The sequence below is a fragment of the Phaseolus vulgaris genome, chromosome 1, assembly GCF_000499845.2.
Source record: "Phaseolus vulgaris cultivar G19833 chromosome 1, P. vulgaris v2.0, whole genome shotgun sequence".
Lineage (NCBI taxonomy): Eukaryota > Viridiplantae > Streptophyta > Magnoliopsida > Fabales > Fabaceae > Phaseolus > Phaseolus vulgaris.
In genome coordinates, this window is record NC_023759.2 from 22,333,170 (window position 1) to 22,353,243 (window position 20,074).

General features: G+C 41.8%; 1 protein-coding gene across 1 annotated transcript; it reads left to right on the forward strand.

The window, feature by feature from the left end:
• The first annotated feature begins 13,931 nt into the window (after positions 1-13,931).
• On the forward strand, positions 13,932-17,701 carry LOC137813783 (zinc finger protein VAR3, chloroplastic). Its single transcript, XM_068616214.1, has 5 exons — positions 13,932-14,426; positions 14,514-14,631; positions 15,228-15,508; positions 15,685-15,783; positions 15,859-17,701. Exons 1-5 carry the CDS (start codon positions 14,053-14,055, stop codon positions 17,447-17,449), a joined length of 2,463 nt encoding a protein of 820 aa, XP_068472315.1. The 5' UTR covers positions 13,932-14,052; the 3' UTR covers positions 17,450-17,701.
• The last annotated feature ends 2,373 nt before the right edge of the window (positions 17,702-20,074 follow it).

Here is a 20,074-nt window from a genome sequence, read left to right on the forward strand (position 1 = left end):
CAGCTTACAACATCCATCTGGGAAGACCTGCCCTAAACATAACGAGAGTAGTAGCCTCGACAAGGCATATGTAGATGAAGCTACCCTCCCTTGAGAGGGCAGTGATAACAATCAAGTCTGACCAGAAGGCAACGAAGAAGTGCTATGAGAACAACCTGAAGACAAAGAGAGAAGTGCGCACCGTAACAAACCAACCTCAGGGGGGAGAAAGGGTTACCCAAGTAGAGGTCGCCCGAGAAGATCGGCCTGAACCAGCAGAGGATGTGCTGGAAAGGGAGATTGGGGGAAGGAAGTTCAAGCTTGGCAGGTCCCTAAACTAGGAGGCACAAGACCAAATTGTCGAGGTGATAGCGCGACACCTGGATGCCTTCGCATGGATTGCCTCGGACATGTCTGGAATCAACCCAGATTTCTTATGCCATCGCCTCACCATGGACCCCTAGGTTCGACCAGTACGCCAAAGGAGAAGAAAGTTTAATGAGGAAAGGCGGCTGGTCATCAGACAAGAGACCAAGAAGTTGTTGGATGTTGGCCACATAAGGGAGATCCAGTATCCCGAATGGCTTGCCAATGTAGTATTGGTCAAGAAGGCCAATGGCAAGTGGAGGATGTGCGTCGAATTCACAGATTTGAATAAAGCTTGCCCGAAGGACTCATATCCATTGCCCAGTATCGACGCTTTGGTGGACAGCACGTCAGGCTGCAAGCTTCTTAACTTCCTGAACGCATTCTCTGGATATAACCAGATTCGTATGCATCCCAGGGACGAGTGCAAGATATCATTCATGACGAAGCTCTCCTGTTATTGTTATAAGGTGATTCCTTTTGGGCTCAAGAATGCAGGTGCAACCTATCAAAGGTTGATGGATAGAGTGCTTGATCCTATGATAGGGCGAAATGTTCAGGCATATGTGGATGACATGGTGGTCACCTCCCAGGTGAAGGATCAGCACATTGCTGATTAGATGTGCTATTCACCACAATAGTTAAGTACCGATTGAAGTTAAACCCCGAAAAATGTGTGGTTGGGGTAGAGGCATGCAAGTTCTTAGGGTTCCTACTCACTGAGTGGGATAGAGGCAAACCCTGAGAAGTATGTCGCGATTATAGCCATGAGGAGTCCGATCTCAGTGAAAGAAGTGTAGTAGTTGACAAGGCGGATAGTCGATTTGTCCCCATTTGTATCGGCAGGAGGGGATAAGGGGCATCCTTATTTTTAGTGTTTGAAGAGGAACAACAGGTTCGTATGGACCCAGGAAAGTGAAGAATTGTTTCTCAAGTTGAAAGAATACCTAGCCAGCCCACCAGTACTGTGCAAGCGACAACTAGGTACTCCACTCCGTTTGTACTTCGCCATCACAGATCGGGCGATCAGTTCGGTCCTCGTCCAAGAGCAGGACCATGTGCAAAACACAATATATTTTGTTAGCAAAGTTTTGCAAGGGCCTAAGCTAAGATACCAGGCCATAGAAAAGGCAGCCCTAGCGGTAGTGTTTTCAACGCGAAGGCTTTGCCACTACTTCCAGAGTTTCACTATAATAGTGATGACAAACCTCCCTATTCGCAAGGTCTTACAGAAGCCCGATGTGGCAAGTCGAATGGTGCGTTGGGCGGTAGAGCTATCAAAGTTCTATGTGCAGTACGAACCAAGAGGACCTATCAAGGGCCAGGTTTATGCAAACTTCGTGGTAAAGCTCTCCTCGGCAACCACACATCAAGAAGAAGTAGATTTCAGATGTGTCCTCTCTGTAGACGGATCCTCCAACCAACAGGGTAGTGGGGCTGGCGTCATTCTGGAAGGACCAAATGGGTTGTTGATCGAGAAGGCCCTACGGTTTGCCTTCAAGGCTAGTAACAACCAAGCTGAGTATGAGGCCTTGATCGCATGAATGTTACTGGCCAAAGAGATGGGTGCTAAGAGTTTGCTGGCAAAGAACGATTCCCTGTTAATAACAGGGCAGGTTACGGGAGAATACCAGGCCAATGACCCTCATTTGGCCACATACCTAGAGTATGTTAAGATCATAAAAGAGACTTTTGCGGTGTTCAAGCTGGTACACGTCCCTAGAGAGAAGAATACCCGAGTTGACTTGCTAGCAAAGCTCACCAGTTCAGGCAAGGGGGGCAGAGAGAGGACAGTTATACAGGAGATCCTGAGGACACCTCGAACCACCACAAGTTGCACAGTAGAAGTTCAGGAAACCAGCACCTCGGAAGGCGTTAAGAGGAGTCACTGGTCATTGACTCAAGAGACGCTGAAAATGCCCAGGATAAGCGCATATAACTCATTAAGGGAGGAGTTGTTGCATGTTTGCCTAGTGGAAGAAGGCGAAACTTGGATGACACCTACAGGCGTTACTTGACTGACAGGATACTCCCGCTGGAGCCTACAGAGGACAGAGTAGTCAAGAAGAACTTGAGCATGTACACCCTTGTGGATGGGAATTTGTTCAGACATGGGTATACTCACCCTATCCTGGCTTGCGTAAGTGGTGAACAATGCACTCGCATCATGATAGAGCTCCACAAAGGGATATATGGGAGTCACATCAACGACCGAGCTCTCTCGTCAAAAACCATTCGCGCAGGGTACTACTGGCCAACCATGATGGAAGATTGCACGAGGTACGCACAGCTATGCAAGCAGTGCCAACGACATGCTGACTGACACAATGCGCCCCCATAGGAGTTACGGTCGATCCACAACCCATGGCCGTTTCATACCTAGGGGATCGACATTCTGGGACCATTCCCTTTAGCGATGCGACAGATGAAGTACCTTGTGGTTGCCATTGAGTACTTTACAAAGGGGATAGAGGCCGAGACAGTTTCACAAATTATAGCCCACAAGTTCCAGCACTTTGTGTGGAAGAACATAGTATGCCGTTTTGGAATCCCAAAACGCTTGGTGTCCGATAATGGCACCTAGTTTGCAAGCCAACAGTTGGGCAAGATGTGCACAGAGCTTGGAATAGAGCAGGTGTTTGCATCAATCGAACACCCCATGACGTATGAGCAGGTCGAGTCTGCCAACCGAGTTCTGCTCGGGGGTCTGAAGAGAAGACTAGAAAAAAGCCAATGAAACTTGGGCAGAAGAAGTTTCTAGAATTGTGTGGGCCTACCACACCACTCCCCAAACCATCACCAAGGAAACACCTTTTAGCTTGGTGTATGGTTCAGACGTGATGATTCCTGTAGAAATCCAGGAGAGTTCATCACGTTTCCAAAACTTCGTGGCCGAAGAATCCAACAAAGAAAGAAAGGTGAACTTAGATCTACTGGATGAAGTCAGGGAGGAAGCACGCATCAAGGTTGAAGCCTTGAAGAGAAGGGTGGAGTACAAGTACAACTCCAAGTTGAGACCTCGGCAGTTCCAAGTCGCCGACTTGGGGATGTGAAAGGCCTACCCCTACCAATTAGAGAACAAGTTATCTCCCAAGTGGACTCGTCCATTTCGTATGACAGAGGCGCTTGGGAACGGGGCGTACAAGCTCGAGACCTTAGAAGGTGGGACAATTCCTCGAACTTGGAACGGAGCTAATCTAAAGTTTTATTTCAGTTAAATTATATCATTGTACACAATTAAGGGGACACTCTTTTTCCCTTATCAGGGTTTTTTAATGAGGTCACCCAATAAAAATTCAGTTGAAAAGATATATTTGCAAGTGTGTTGTACAATGCAGTAAAGTGAACCTCTCCCTTGGGTAAAAACACCAAGATTGGGAATAGTAAGGTTCTTAGTGAGCCCCCCTCTTGTGTGAGAACGCCAAGGTCGAGAATAGTATGATTCCCAGTTAAAAATCTCCCTTGCCTCTATACGGCAAGGTCGAAACCAGTAAAGTGAACCTTTCCCTTGGGAAAAGAAAGCCAAGATCGGGAATAGTAAGGCTCTTAGTGAGCCCCCCTCTTGTGTGAGAACACCAAGGTTGAGAACAGTATGGTTCCCAGTTAAAAATCTCCCTTGCCTCTATACAGCAAGGTCGAGACCAGTAAAGTGAACCTCTCCCTTGTCTTGTAAAACAAGGTCGAGAACAGTATGGTTCCCAGTTAAAAACCTCCCTTGCCCCTATGCGGCAAGGTCGAGACCAGTAAAGTGAACCTCTCCCTTGTCTTGTAAGACAAGGTCGAGAACAGTATGGTTCCCAGTTAAATATCTCCCTTGCCTTTATACTCCAAGGTCGAGATCAGAAAGGCGAACCTCTTCCTGGTCTTTAATCGTCCAGGTCGAGAGTAGCATGGTTCGAAACAAGACGTCTCCTTTGTCCTAATATGCCAAGGTCAAGAACAACGAGTAAATATCTTCCTTATCTTTGTATGCCCAAGATGAGGCCAGTCAAGGGTTTGAGCGAACATCACCCCTACCTCAATGCGTCAAAGATCGAAAAAGAGTAAGATCAAGCAGGTAGTAAAGAACCGTGCTACATAGGTACGAACAGTCATTAAAGTATTGATTAGCAAGGTTAAATCCAAGACAGGCAAAGTAGCTGACAGCAAACACAAGAGACAAATCGAAAAAAGAAAAATACTTCATAAATAGAGATATATGTACAGATTAGTCAAATGTATGCCTGGTTACAAAATAAATACAGGGGGAATCACCACTAATCGGGGTCCACTAGCTTCCCATTGACAATAGTCTTCGTCAGCCCAGTCTGGGAGAGATCCACCCCAGGATGCACACAGGCAACTTGGGCCAGGGCATCCTCGAACCCTGCTGCGTAAGACTCCACGGCATTGCAAGTGAGTTCATCCTTGGTCTGAAGGAAGTGTTCATCCTTGCGGACCAACTCTTCCCTCATTTTGGCAAGTTGTTCTTCCAGTTGGGTTAATTTCACCTTCAACTGCGTTGATTCCTCTTCCAGCTGGACCACCTCTGCATCCCTACTACCAAGCTTCTCCACCAAGTCATTCACTTCATCCCTAAGATCAGTGTTCCTGGCATAGATTCTCAGAGTCTCTTGGGACTTCTGAAACAAGAGCTTCTTAGTCTCTTGATCAAACTTGCGAAGCTCTGCCATCTCCAATATCCTACCAGTTTCACGACGTGTAAGTTCTTTGATCTGAAGGGTGTCCTGGCTGGCTGCCTCCTTCAGCTTCTGCATCTTGGACAGGAGGAGGCTGGATGCGACAAGGGTCTCCCTAAGGTACTTCGACACATGCTCCAGCAGAGTGTCATCCTCCATGTTCTCCAACCTCTCCTAGTTCTGGAAGGATTGCAGGGCCCGTTGGAGGAAGGTAGGAAGATCAGCATGAGACACACCACGGGCGCCCCCTAAAACACTCTCCCCCTACCCTCATGCACCACAAGGTCACGGGGGAAAGAGGCGTTGGGAGGGTGCTCCCTGTAGGAAGGAGCACGACCGTTCGAGCCCGAGGGCGCATGAACCGCAACGTCAAATTTTCGTTTCCTCTTGAAGACGAGGCCAGAGCAGGTGTCCTCATCTTCAGTAGCGGCGGCCTCAACGACCTCAGCCACCCCTTTTTGCCTTTGGTCTACGGGCGCTGGGGCAGAAGGACCAGAAGTAGATGTAGGAGGAGCAGCCTTAAATTGAGTGGCCAACTACCTCTTCTCCTCAGCATTGAGCACCATGCTTGCATAAGAAGATGAAAGAACATAAGAACTTGAACTAGCAATACACACAAGCAAAGTGAAACATAAGCAGAAACAGGGGTGAGGGGGTACCAATATAGGCCTTAAGAGACTTAGGGTTGTACTCGAGCTTGATCAACTCGACGGTGCTAAACAGCGCTCCCAGTTTGGAGAAGAACCTGCACATCTCTCGTTCCCGCGTGAGTAAGTCCTCGAGGCACCTGGGTTTCTTGAGCCCTGGTTCTTTCACCCAATAGAGGAAAAACCCATCTAAGAGGGTGGGGTCGAATTTGCTGTAGTGGATCTTGAGGAACTTCCCTTTGAAGCCCTTGTATGATTGCTGGAAGAGGGACATCAGAACTCTTCCAGCGATCCCGTTGAAGCTCACCCATAGCTTCTTCCTCGGGCTTTTGGCCTCGAAAAAATATAGGAAGACATCCACCGACGACGTATGGCCAAAGTAGTCGCAGATGATGGAGAAGGCTCTAACAAATGCGCAGCTGTTGGGGTGTAGTTGAGCATGGGCCACATTGACTTCGGTAAGGAGGGCACGCTCGAAGCTAGTTATGGGTAGGCGATGTTTAAGTCTTTTAAAGACAGTGGAGTAAACAAAACAAAAGGGGCCCTCTGGGTCCGACGACTCGGCGGCACACACGGGTTCACCCTTCCCACAGGGCATGACCTTCACGAACCTGTCGTGCTTTTTCCCGAAGATACAAAATTTGGGGTAGGTCTCACTCTCCTTATACGCCGCTATGCTCTCAAATGAGGTAAAACTAGAAGTTTCATTTAAGAGATTGGTGGGAGCCCAGTGGTATAAGGATTTAAGGGAAGGAGTTGGTTTTTGAAAAACTAGAAGTTTCGAGGATTTGAAGTGAGTAAGGAAGGAAGTCAAGGCGTTTTGAGAAATGAAAGGTTTCGAGAAAATGCCTAAGAAAAAGTAATGGAACAGTGAAGGAGTGTAAGGTTTGAGGGGTTTAAGGTATCAGAGAAGCGCAACGCTGGTAAAAAAGTATGGTGAAATGTCACTTCAGCGCACTGTGGACGTCCTGTCGCTTGTTCGCCATGTAGGTCGCCGTGGGCGATCAGTTAGCCTCTTGGCTGAAACAAGTTACAGCTCTAGCCTGGGGGGCTTGTGTACTGGCCAAACCTCAGACATCGGCGTCGGACATTGACATCGGACCTCGGTGGTCTGGTCGCATTGATAGGCCACGTAAGTGGGCCCTAGAAATAATAATGAGTTATCACCTAGACGTAAGAAGGACCTAAGTCACGGAAGAGATCATGCATGTGGTGTGTATAGTATGTTCAGGTCTAGCACAAGTAAGTATCCCTTGGAGGCGCTAAGGCCCGTAAGGGTTAGGGTTCCCAAGGAGAGACTGCATGCATGGCACGTGAATACTTAGGACACACATAGAACAAATGGCCCTGCAACGCTGGTGCATGAGTTGCTACCCTAGCGGCCATACTGTTAAGATTTTGCACCCCAGAAGAGGAAAGTCATGTGCAGCGGTTGCGCTAAGATTGTGCAACGCGTCACATGATGCCTTACCAGTAACCCTAATTCCACTTAAGGAAGGATCCTCATGGGACAGGGAGTTGACCTATATACAACCTATATAAAGGGTGGTAAGAACCCTAGGAAGGTACGCCATTTCTAAGACTGAAACTGTTTTACATACTTATTGTTAGAAATGATGGCTTAAACAAGAGGGGGGGTGAATTGTTTTATCAAAGATTTTCGGAAATACTTGCTTCAGAATGAATTCTTAACAAACAACTCAGATAAGCACTTAAGGAAAACAATCAAACAATCTAATAGAAACAATTATTAGAATTTCAACCGGTTAAAGTTACGATTTAATCGATTGTTTATAGCAGCGAAATATCAAACAGTTTGAGAGTTTGAGAGAAAGAGAGATTTACACACAGGAGTTATACTGGTTCACTCAATCACTGAGCTACATACAGTCCTCAGTCAAACCACTGAGTATTCCACTATGTAACCAATCACAGATTACACAAACCACACCACAAAAAGGTGATTTTGAATCCCACAAAGCCTACTCACCCCCTTTGCACACACCACACCTCTAGATAGTCTTTACAGGTTTTTCAAATACAAACAGTATGTAATATGAACAATTACAAGATACTAAACAAGATAGAAAGCACCTAGATTTACAAAACCAGAGATCCTATGATCAACACTTGTTACCACACAACAAAGCTTGACAACAATCTTGCTTTGTAAAATCCTTTCTTAAAATCAAATCTTTTTCTCAAATTAGAATCAATACTTGTTGTATTTCTCGTATCTTTTGATTTGAAAACGAAGCTATATTTATAGCCTTTGAAAAGCTACTGTTTAAGGAAGATTTTAACAACTGAATCAGTTTAAAATAAGTTTTCAAAATACTGTTATGAATACACACATTTAACCGGTTGAAACCATAATTTAATCGGTTGAATGAGTCAAACAGTTACGCAACTGATTCAAAAAAACAGTTTCACAACTTCCAGCCAGCTAAGTGACAAACAACCGATTATTTCGATAAATCAATCGATTGTTTTCCTTTTGCTTGGAAAAAAACACTTAGTTTCTTAAAACAGTTTTAATCAAGCTTTGTGTAGGCTTCAAGAACTGATCTTACAAAGATTCTAAACACCCTACTCTTAAACCCAAACCTAGAAAGCAGCACAACTCCAGGCTTCATGAGGATTTGATACATCAAAGCTCCCATCTTCAACACTTATTGTTTCTTAGCCCAGTACCGACTTGATCGTCGGAGTGCAATCAACAGGTAGGGCCCCCTCTGTTTCAACGAAGCCACTCTCAATCACCAAGGAGAGAGTAGAAACCACCAGAAATAGGAGGAGCCACCATCTACCTTTGAAGTCAACGGCGACTGAGTCAACCGGCGAGAGCAGTATCTGACTTGGGTATTGGTTCACGCGCCAAGTCTACTCTTTAATAGTTTTTGTTCTTGGAGTATCTGACTTGAGTGTTGGCTTACACACCAAGTCTACTCTTAGCACCTTCGTGGTGCACGGCTACCCACAGGGTTATTCTTGGTTCTTTTCCATAGGGTGTCCGAGCTCGGATGGTTTCATCAATGCCGAGGTGGGTTGCTCTCTATACCTTTAGCTACGCGCTCTTAGTTATTTGTTTAACCGTGGCTCAGTACCTCCTAGACTCAGAATCTTACTGAGGAGGGAGCGTACAACCTCATGGTATATGCTTAGGGTGCCTGGACTCAGAATCTTATCGAGCTAGGTCATCTTTCCCAGCTTAAGTCAAACAATCTTAGTTATGGCTAACTATGATTCAGGGTACCTGAGCTCAGAGTCTCACTAAGCCAAAGCCATCCTATATGATATCCATTTATAGATATTCCTTTCATACTTTTTGGCCCTTAGAATATCTGACCTGGGTGACAGCTCACACGCCATGTCTACTCTATCAAAGCCTTTCGATTGGAGTATCTAACTTGGGTGTTTGGCTTACACACCGATCCCACTCTTTAAATGATTTTTATTACTTGGAGTATCTGACTTGAGTGTTGGCTTACACGCCAAGTCTACTCTTTAACACTGAGGTAGGTCTTACCTGCCTTCGGGTAAATAATCTTAATCCCATTCAGCGTGCCTAGACTCAGAGTCTTACTGAGAGAAGGTTTCCCCATCTGAATAGTATGATCGTCGACCTCGTTTAGTTGTCAATCATGCACACATTGCGCTTACTTGGATAACATACCGGTCAAGTCGCCTTCTTGTGTGTTAACGAAGTATCCTGCAAAACATCTTTTCAAAAATAGCTTTCATTGGGCGACCTCATTAAAAAACCCTGTAAGGGAAAAAGAGTGTCCCCTTAATTATTCAAATTGTTCATAAAGACTGATAAAAAATACATTAACTGAAATAAAACTTTAGGTTGGCCCCATTCCACGTTTGGGGTATGGCTCCTCCCTCTAGAGTCTCGAACCTATACGCTCTGTTTCCGAGCACCTCTATCACGCGGAATGGGTCGGTCCACTCGGGAGACAACTTGTTCTCCAACTGGTAGGGGTGAGGTTTTCACATCACCAAGTCAACAATTTGGATATGTCGAGGTCTCAGCTTGGACCTTTGTTTCTGCTCCACCCTCTTCAAGGCTTCAGCTTTGGTGCGTGCTTGCTCTCACACCTCGTCAAATAAGTCTAAGTTCACCTTCCTCCCTTCGTTAAACTCTTCAATTAGAAAGTTCTGGAATCGCGGTGAGCTCTCCTGGATCTCTACAGGGATCATGGCGTCTGATCCATATACCAAACTGAAGGGCGATTCCTTCATTGTAGATTGTGGAGTGGTGTGGTAGGCCCACAAGATTCGAGGCACCTCTTCTGCCCAGGTCCCCTTAGCTTTTTCCAACCTCCTCTTCAAGCCTCTAAGCAAGACTCTGTTGGCAGACTCGACCTGTCCGTTCGTTTGTGGATGCTCTACCGAAGCGAACATCTGCTTGATGTCGAGCTCTATGCATAACTTGCACAGCTGCTAGCTTGCAATTTGGGTTTCGTTGTCTGATACTAAACGTTTTGGGATGCCAAAATGGCAAACGGTGTTCTTCCACATAAAGTGCTGAACCCTGTGGGTAGTTATCTGCGCAACTGGTTCAACTTCTATCCACATGGTAAAGTACTCAATGGCCACCACCAGGTACTTCATCTGATGAATCGCTAGTGGGAACAGACCTAAGATGTCTATTCGCCAAGTGTGGAAAGGCCAGGAGCTGTGTATGGATCGTAACTCCTCTGGGGGTGCGTGATGCTAATCAGCATGCTTCTGGCATTGCTCGCATCGCTGTGCATACTTCCTGCAGTCTTCCCTCATGGTCAGCCAATAGTACCCCTCCCGAATGACTTTTAAGGAGAGAGCTCATCCCCCGACATGACTTCCACAGATGCCTTCATGGAGCCCTGCCATGATGCACGTACACTGATCCTCGCTCACGCAGGTGAGGATAGGATGAGTGTAGCCATGTTTGAACAGTTTTCCATCTACCAGGGTATACCTGCCTGAGTCCTTCTTAATTATCTTAGCCTCCACAGGCTCTGCCGGGAGCATGCCAACAGCAAGGTAACGCTGATATGGTGTCATCCAGGTTTCGCCCATGACGACCTGACAGCCGTCCAGCGATTCCTCTCGCGAAAAGCCATAGGCGCTTACCTTGGGCACCTTTAGCATTTCTTGTGTCAACGATCGGTGCCCTCTTCTTCTGCCCTCTAAAGTCTCCACCTGTTGGACCTCTTCTGCAGAACTGCAAATTAAATTTAAAGGACATCTCTATTCTCTGTAGCAAAGGCATACACAATATTTGTTCTTAATAGATTTCACAAATTAAGAACCACAATAGATTTCACACGAGAAAGGAAATCCAACAATAGATTTCGAAGACAAGGTTATAGAGCACAAACCATAACAAATGATGGCAGATAGAAGTTTGAAATCCTTGCGAAGAGGCAGCGATGGCGAACAATGAAGGGTATAAAAGTGATGGTTAGGTTTAGGGCGCGCGAGAATAAGTGAAGGCGAGAGTGTTTCGTGACAGAGGGTTTCGTGAAAGCGAGAGTGTTTTGTGATGAGGGTTTCGTAACAAAGGGAACTTACATAGAGAGGGAAAAGTCACATTTGATTTCAAAATCCAATGGAAGGGTTTCTGAAGAGTTAATTAATTGTATTCGGTTTCAAAGAGTCAAATGAGGTTTTAAAAAAAAATTGGGAATAATGAGGAATGGTGTATGGAGGGAAGGAAAACGCAGGGTTTTTATTTCGAAGGAGAATTGTGGCAGTTCAAAATGACACATTCTGAAGGATAATTGTGGCGGTTACTAAGTTATCGTATTATACGGAAACTTGTGACGATTATTAATAACTGCCACTTCATATTCGATTTTTTGTAGTGACCATTTTGACAAGAAATTAGACCAATGACATTATTATTTTTTTGTTATTAAACTTTTACCTTGTAAAATGAAAATTGGAAAGAAATAACATACAAATACTTGTAAACTATAATGCATAAATTGATTCTTAGTATTTATAAATGTTCCCGCCAGTTGACCTAACGTCTTTGTGCATTTTTGTTGACTTCGCTCCCAAGAACCCTTCGCTCCAACGTTTCCTCCTCTGGTGGAAACACCTGAAAACAGAGAAACAAAGGGCGCCCTCGTGACCGTTTTCACTCCGACGGTCAAGTTAGTATCTCGGGCAATGAACACCAAACTCTCACACTTAGATCACTGTGTGTTCTCTATCACTCTGTTCGCTCTCAGAAATGCGTAACTTGCACTAACGAAAGCGTAGAGTGTTTCTGTAAAGGTGACAAAACGTACCTTAGCTATGTTTGTTGTTAACCTTATATACCTTTGGTGTCATTGCCTTCCTGTTTATCTGTGACTTAAGCATTCTGTGGGCGCGTCTTAGCGACACTGACGCCCAGGCTTAGGGTCGTCCAGTGTGTAAGACTGCCCTGCCGTAGTGCAACTCGCGCGGGGGTGACTGCATGGGTTCCAACTCATGCGCCCATTCTCTGAGTCATCCACCCTGGGAGTTCCCTGCCTTCCTCACGTGTCATGCATGCAGATCACCCTCTGGGACGTGACCCTCCCATGGGTCGTCTCTGTCCTAGTGGCTTTCCAACGGTGGTGCGTACTGTCGCGTCCCTACACCTCATGCACGGATCCCTCGTGAGTTGGGTCTCTCCCTACTGGTAACTGGGGGTGTGACTTGAAAACCACCTTTCTTTATCTATCATTACTGTTTGAGGTGTCGAGGCCCGAGGCCTCCACGCCTTGCTCCTGTGCTGCCTCCTCCACGATCACCCCTGCCCGTGGCATAAGGAGACACTTCTTTGACCTGCTATGCTTTCCAGGGGTCCCATCATGTTGACTTTGGTCAACGCCCGAGGCCAGTCAACGCCCGAGGACCGTACGATACAATAAATTACTTGCAATCACTAATTTCAGGGCTTATTTTGTTGTTATGTTTCCTTTCCCTTTTAAGAGTGAATTTATTTATCATTTATGTTTGATGTGTTGAATGGAATTTACTATGATTTTTTTTCTAACTTTGTTATTGATCTGATAATGGTATAGGTGGCCCAGGCAGTGGAAAGGGTACACAGTATGCAAATATTGTTGGAAATTTTCGGTTTACTGACCTCAGTGTTGAGGATCTCTTGCAAGCTTAAGTCTCTCCCCTATGGAATTGCCGGTATGTTTCACATGATTAAATTTTCTTAAGTTGTCAATTTAATGAGTTTTCTATAACTGCATGTTTTATTTGAACAAAATCGGTTCGTGTTTGTTTTACGAGATGAAACAAATATTGTTATTATTTTTTTATGAGTTAATTAGAATAGTGATTATGTGTTTGAAGGTTCAGAATCTCCATTACTGAAGAACCAATGATAATGGGTTATATTAGGGGATTTTTTTTTATGTAATTATGGATTTTGGAAGATAATGTAATTTATATTATAAATGGTTGTTGAATTTGTCTCACTTATTTGGTCGTGGCAATGAAAAAACACTTACCATACTTGATAATGTCAATAAAAGAAGACATCAAAAGTTTATGGGGCTAAAGGTTCTTCCTTCTCCAGAGATTGCTTGTATTCATAGAGTTGTGGAAGATAGTAATTATGAATCTTTCTTTTAGTCATCATGACATGTAGAGAAGTTATTTGAACGTAAAAAGTTGAGGGTTGCATTAAATGTTCTTCATACAACATTTAATGCAAACCTTCTACTTGAAGAAAGATTTTTTTACTTAGAATAACTTATCATGTCTTGGTCATATATCTTTTAACTCTCCTTGATAGAAAAAGAACAAGATAATATTAGATTGATGAACTATGCATATGTGATAAATTGATCTTCTAAAAAAGTTGTTAACATAAAACAAACTTTAATATATTTTTCCAAAAATCTTCTGACTTTTATTGTGAGATCTCCTTATAGGTAAAAAAAAATTCTTTACAAATATATACTATGAAATATTAAAGAAAATATCTTATCATATGTTTCTAAACATGATAAAAAATAAGAATAGAAAATGTTATAACTTTAATCAACATTAGACAAAACACTTACATAAAGATCTCAATACATTAAAATAGTTTCATATTCTGAGAATTGTTATAAAAAAACACTTAATGGTGATATTTTTAATGACATAAAAATAATTAAAAGAAAAATAGAGTAAGATGATGAGAATTGGGGATGAAGAATATTTAGAATAATATTTATCTATGGAGGGTATTGGTAAATTTTATTAATTTAGGTTTATTGTGAAAAAAAAAATCAAATATTGATACCATATGGAGAACACAAGTGGCAGCGAAGCGATAAGCTTAAAACTAAACATTGTTTTAATTTAGTTGAGGAAGGAAATTACAAGTGCAGCTGCGTTAGCTGAATTGTGAAATGAGTGGCGTGGCCCCAAGGTTCCTCTTCCTCCTCGCCACTCCCCTCCCTCTACTTCGCCGGAACCACCACCACCGCCACCGCAACCTCTTACTCCTCTCTTCCCATTCCCTCCGCCTCTCTTCTTCTCCTTCTTCCTTCTCTTTCTCATCTTCACCTCTCCCACTCAAACTCAGAGCCTCCCAAGGTTCCTCTCTCTCCTCCTCTCCCTGGCCCGAGTACTCCTCTTTCCTCTCTCACATCTCTTCCTCCGGCTACCTCTCTTCCCTCCCTGATGATGCGTTCACCGCCGCCGCCCAACACCTCTCCTACTCCTTCCTCCGCGACGCCACCACTTGCTTGGCCTTCGCACGTGACCGCCCTAACCTTCTCAGGTTCCTTTCTTTTGTTTTTTCTCAAATTCTATCCGATTCTGTTGAATTCTAATATCAATTGAAGTGAATTGGATTGCATGGTGGTAGGTTGCTTTCTACGAGAGATATTGCGGCCGTGGTTGAGCACGGCTCCCCCTTCCTCTTCCGCGACGCAGATGATTCCGTCAGGAAGATGAAGTCCTTTCTATCAAACGGTGACGCCAATGTTAGTTTTTTTCTTTCTTCTCGGTTATTTTCTGTTTTTGTTTCTCACTACTTCGTTATGGAGAATGTTAATTTGCTCGTGTTAAGGTGCAACTGCTTGGTGTAAGAAATTTTGATCATTCATAATCGCGTCAAGTGTTTCTGCTGACAGTGAAAATGTTATTGGTTGCTTGTAGTTAGTATTTGATCTAGTAATCGTCAAATTTCAACCACTAGTTTGTTTTACTACACGCCTTTGAGTTCAGAGCTGGGTTTGTTCTTATTTCTCAATATGAAATGTTGCAAATGTAACATGATTGCTATCATGTATGAGTGTAAGTAACATAAAGCAATTTAAAAAAATATAGTGGTTGGAAATTTTGACTGTGTAACATTTTCTTAAATACATATTCCTGTGCGTCAAAAGAAATGTGGAGATTGACTTCAAGCTTGAACTTATGCCAAGTATCACCGTTTAATTCATTCCAAAATAAACGAGACGTACATGATACTACTGTATGGAACATATTTTCTGTCACGTATTAACACTTAATTTCAAATTTTGAAAAGTGCATTGAAACTGTTGGTGATTTAGTTGTGTTCAATATGTTCTCACAGGTGTTGGATACTGATAGAGCAAATACGATTGACCTAATGAAGTTTTTGCTGAGTTATGCAAGTGATCCATATGTCCCTTCAGAAGGGAACAGTCTCAATAATAGAAATCTTATTGAATCATCTGTCAGAAACCTCTTTGGTGAACTTTTCAAACTGAGTTATAGTGCACCTGGATCAAACTCTTTTGATTCAGTGCAAAGTCAAATGGCTGGAAGATTTGGACATACAAAGCCTCCTGGACAACAGATTGAAATGAAGAGGGGTGATTGGATTTGTACAAGGTACTGTTTTACTACTTTCAGTTTTAACTATAGTCCCAATGAACTATCAAATGTGTTACTTTGTGTAATGCTGGAACACAAAGGGTAGATTGAGAAGCAATTGTTTTAGTTAATTTTGTATCGTCAAATATTGTACACCATTCTGATAAGTCTGCTTACTCTCTAATATTGAGCAGGTGTAATTTCATGAATTTTGCACGAAACATCAAATGTCTTGAATGTGAGGAAGCAAGGCCAAAAAGGCAACTAGCTGGAGGTGAATGGGAATGTCCTCAGTAAGTATTCCCTTTAAAATGTTTTCCCCTGTAACCTGTCATAGACATCCAATTAACTGAATTTCCATTATGAAGGTGTGATTTCTATAACTATGGGAGGAACATGAGTTGCTTAAGGTGTGATTGCAAGCGACCTGGACAAATATCTTTGGGTGCCATCAATACCATGTCAAATATAGATTACGAAAATAGAAACAATCCTAATACTTCAGATGTTGATGCACGGTTAGCTGCTAATGAAGAAAAGGCACAGCGTTGGTTTAGCAAGGTTTCTCAACTAGACAGCAGTGCTGATATTAACAGTGTGATAGCAGATGAAGATTTTCCTGAAATAATGCCGCTGAGGAAAGGAGTTAATAGATTTGTTGTTAGCACAAGAAAGACTCCAATGGAGAGGAGGTTGGCTAATGCTCAATATAAGAGAAACTTGTCCAATTATGACATTCCTGGGACTGAGGATTTTAAAGCTGTAGAGCCAATCAAGTCCCATGACAATCTGGATGACATGCTAGGTCGTTCAGCTGGACTTCCTCAATATGACAATAACCTTGCTGAACAAAATGCTAGCGGAGACAGGCAACCTTCATTTGCTGGCACTAGCAATACTTCACATTTTAAAAATGTGCAAGGGAGGTACACTAGTACTATTCCTCCCAGTACATTGTCTGCAGATGCACTTGCCCCGAAATCTGAGAACTTGCTAGCAGAGGAGAGTGAAAATGTGGTATTAGACACTGATATCAGATATGCTAGTTTGGGAGACAGTTCACAACTTTCTAAGAATTCTACCAATATCACAGAAGATAAGGAGAAAGAGCAAGATGAAAAATCTGAGAAGTGGTTTAGAAAGATTGCTGAGCTGAATGATTTCCCTGATATAACAAGTGCAATATCTGATGAGGATTTCCCTGAAATAATGCCTATGCGTAAAGGAGAAAATCGATTTGTTGTTAGCAAGAAAAAAGACCGTTCTTTGACAACACCAGCATATAAGAGACAAGCAGCCATGGAGCAAGCTAGCAAAACCAACTTTGTTCCGTTTGTCCCTTTCCCCCCAGATTACTTTGCTAAAAAGGATAAGCCACACGCAGATGGAACAGATTCAATGGATAGGTCTACTGATGGTACTTCTTCCATATCTGAGGTGGCAGAGAAGGCTCCAGAGATATCTGATGATGCTAGAGCTCAACCAGGACTGAGTCCAAAGTCTTCTGAACAGAGCTCAAATAACAATGATGTTGGCTCTATGAGTTGGGCAGGAACCAGTGGAAATTCAAGGCAGAGTTTCAATCAAGATCATGTTCCAAATTTGACTGGGAGTTCATCCCCAGGTACAGCATCTGACAACCAGAGTGGTAAAGCAGAGTGGACAGGAAAGAGTTTGGAGGGGTCTGCCGTGAAGGAACCAGATCCTTTGGACATGTCAGAGGAGGCAAAGGCAGAGAGGTGGTTCCGGCGTGTTGCACAAATTAAGGATATATCTGAGCTCAGTCAGATTCCAGATGAAGATTTTCCTTCAATAATGCCTATGCGCAAAGGGGTGAACAGATTTGTTGTAAGCAAGAGGAAAACTCCATTGGAAAGGAGATTGACATCTCAGCAGTACCGAAGAAATCTACCAACTGTGAGCTCAGATTCAAGTAAAAACGAAAATGAAGGCAGCTGAAAAGTTGTATTATTATTAATTAATTACCATTTTGCTTCCTTTTTCATTGTGAAGCTAAAATGTTGTTGCCAAATATTAAAAAAAAAATGATAACATGCTGGAAATCATCAGTACTCAAACCTTCATTTTTGCATTTTCAGGTTTTGTTTCCAATGTAGGATTCCAGTTTTCTGTTGTATTCCTTTTTCCATTGTAGGTGCCTCTGAATTTTTGATCCAGTATACGTTTTCTTCACTGAGTTGAAGTTCTTAATCTTAGAAAAGTTAAAATATTCCCTTTTCTTTTTGGATTTTTGGGTGTTGATATCATGTTAAGCTATGAGGGTTTCGTTTTTATTTTCTTATGGTGTCCTCTTTGGTGTATATGTGACCACATAAAAGATGCCCCAAATTGGTTATTGCATACGTGATACTGAAATATATATGATGTCTTCTTCTGTTAGTGCAATGTACAAGCCATGTACAATGCTGAAACCATTATGTAATCACTTAGTTGAAATTTCTTGAGAGAAAGTTGTATTACGCATATAACTTTAGTGAATTGAACTTTTAAAACTTTCGCGCATATTCAAGTTTTATCACAGTACATAGAAAATAAATCGATTTATTTAGCAATGAACAAATTTATTTTTACACTGTTTATGTATTAAAGCGTTTATACCAGTCAAGTAATTCTTGAAGTTATGCAGATTGATTTGCAAGCTATACACACACTGATTTTAAGAGGATATTATGTAAAACAAAAACAAAATCAATGACCTTCAATTTTTAAGCAAGTGATAAAGGTTCAATTATTAGCTTGACAATCAATTGGGTAACCTATCACAATCAAACTGTTCCAGTTGTAATTAATAGTTCATATATCTTCTTAACAAAACCAAACTGATTTTCCAGAAAATAATAACAGAATGAACAAGTCCAGAAAGAACAAATTTATTTTTAATTGAACAGATTCAATTTTAGACAAAAATAAATAAGCAAGAAACCGAGTGCAGGGATGAAGAGAAATGAACACACAACAGTTATACTGGTTCACTCAAATGAGCTACATTCAATCTCACCTAATCCAAGGTGAAATCCACTAAACAAACGTACCAAACACACTTACACAGCCACTGTTCTTGTAACAAGAACCTTGGCACACTTGCTGAAAAACGCTATTTCAACACACATACTCTTCAAGAAACCCTATCAAGAAGAGTTTACAATCACAATATACAAGAATTCGAAACATGAAACGAATACACCTGATAGAGAATGCAGAAATCTGTCTTAGACCAGTAGAACAGATTGCTCACACAGTAGCAGCACCTCTAACCAAGCCTTAGAGCCAACCAAGAACAAGCACACTTTTTGATTTGGAAAATCTTTCAAGAACACATGCCAATCCTATGAAAACCCTTATTTCTTAGTTATAAACTTGTTTTTGCAATTGTATGATTAACCTCTAAATGCAGAAACAAGCTCTCCTTTTATAGAAAAACAACTTATAACAGATTTTCAAAAAACAGTTAAAGCTGTTATAAAAATAACAGATTGAAAATAAAATGAACAGATTTATTTTCAAAAGCAGTTAGAGAATCTGTTATGTGAATGAGACTTAGTCAAACACCCTAGTGCAAGGATAAAACAAAAAAAACCTTTTAAGGTAAACATGGCACCAGACTAAAAAGAATCTATTCATTTACAGATGAACAAATTTATTTTCAAAACGATAACAGAAACTTCTTAACAAGTAAAACACAGTCGTTTTGATGAATTGAAGATTTAGTTAAAATATTTGATGCACAAACCATGATTTTCAAAAACACTTAATCAAAGCATCAGTTTAAGAAAAAGAATATATTCATTTAGAAAAGAACATATTCATTTTTAATGCAGTAAGGATATTTTTGCAAAACATGTGAAAAATAGTTTCATAAACCTTGTGCTTGCTCTTATCACATGGTATGGGGTTAAGAGGTGAGTTACCTAGCAAAAAGCCTACTCTAAACAACCTCTAAACTATACCTAAGACATTCTTAAAGCAAATGTAAATACAAATGAAATTTACACAAATGGCTTCATCAAACACATGTCTTGAAGGGGCAGCAACCATCTTCAACAATATGTTCTTTAATGTTCTAGGAGTCCTTATAATTTTGCCTATACTTACTTGCTTTTAATTATGAAAGTTTATAATTAATTAGAAACTTGTTTTAGTAGAAGCAGATTTAAGTTCCAAACAAAAGATTTCAAGTGATCAATTATTTTGAATCTCAAACTTTTTGTGAAAATTGGAGTTATATGAAAATATGCATGATCAAAATTATGGACATTTCATTCCCATAATCCAAGAACAAGTAAAAAAAAAAAGAGAAGAGAATTTGCGCCAAAATAAATTTGTGTTCCAACCTTTCAAAGAGTAACATTTTCAAAATTCTGGGTTCATCTTGATTGGCAACTTGATTTCAACATTGTGGAAATTTTATCCTTTTGCTTTGACAAATTTTTAAAGAAAGTTTTATTGTTAAAAGTTTAGTAAGTATCTTAGAGTCTTTTTGTGTGTCTTTTTCTTGGTTGTCTTCTTTTTCAAGTTTTGTCATAATCTCTTTTCACAAATTTGGTTTAGCTTTCTTGTTTTGAG

Excerpts from the sequence above, each read along its gene's own strand:
- LOC137813783 (XM_068616214.1), top strand. The coding sequence starts at position 14,053 with ATGAGTGGCGTGGCCCCAAGGTTCCTCTTCCTCCTCGCCACTCCCCTC. Across the intron at positions 14,632-15,227 it reads TATCAAACGGTGACGCCAAT|GTGTTGGATACTGATAGAGC; the intron begins GTTAGTTTTTTT and ends ATGTTCTCACAG. Across the intron at positions 15,784-15,858 it reads GGTGAATGGGAATGTCCTCA|GTGTGATTTCTATAACTATG; the intron begins GTAAGTATTCCC and ends TCCATTATGAAG.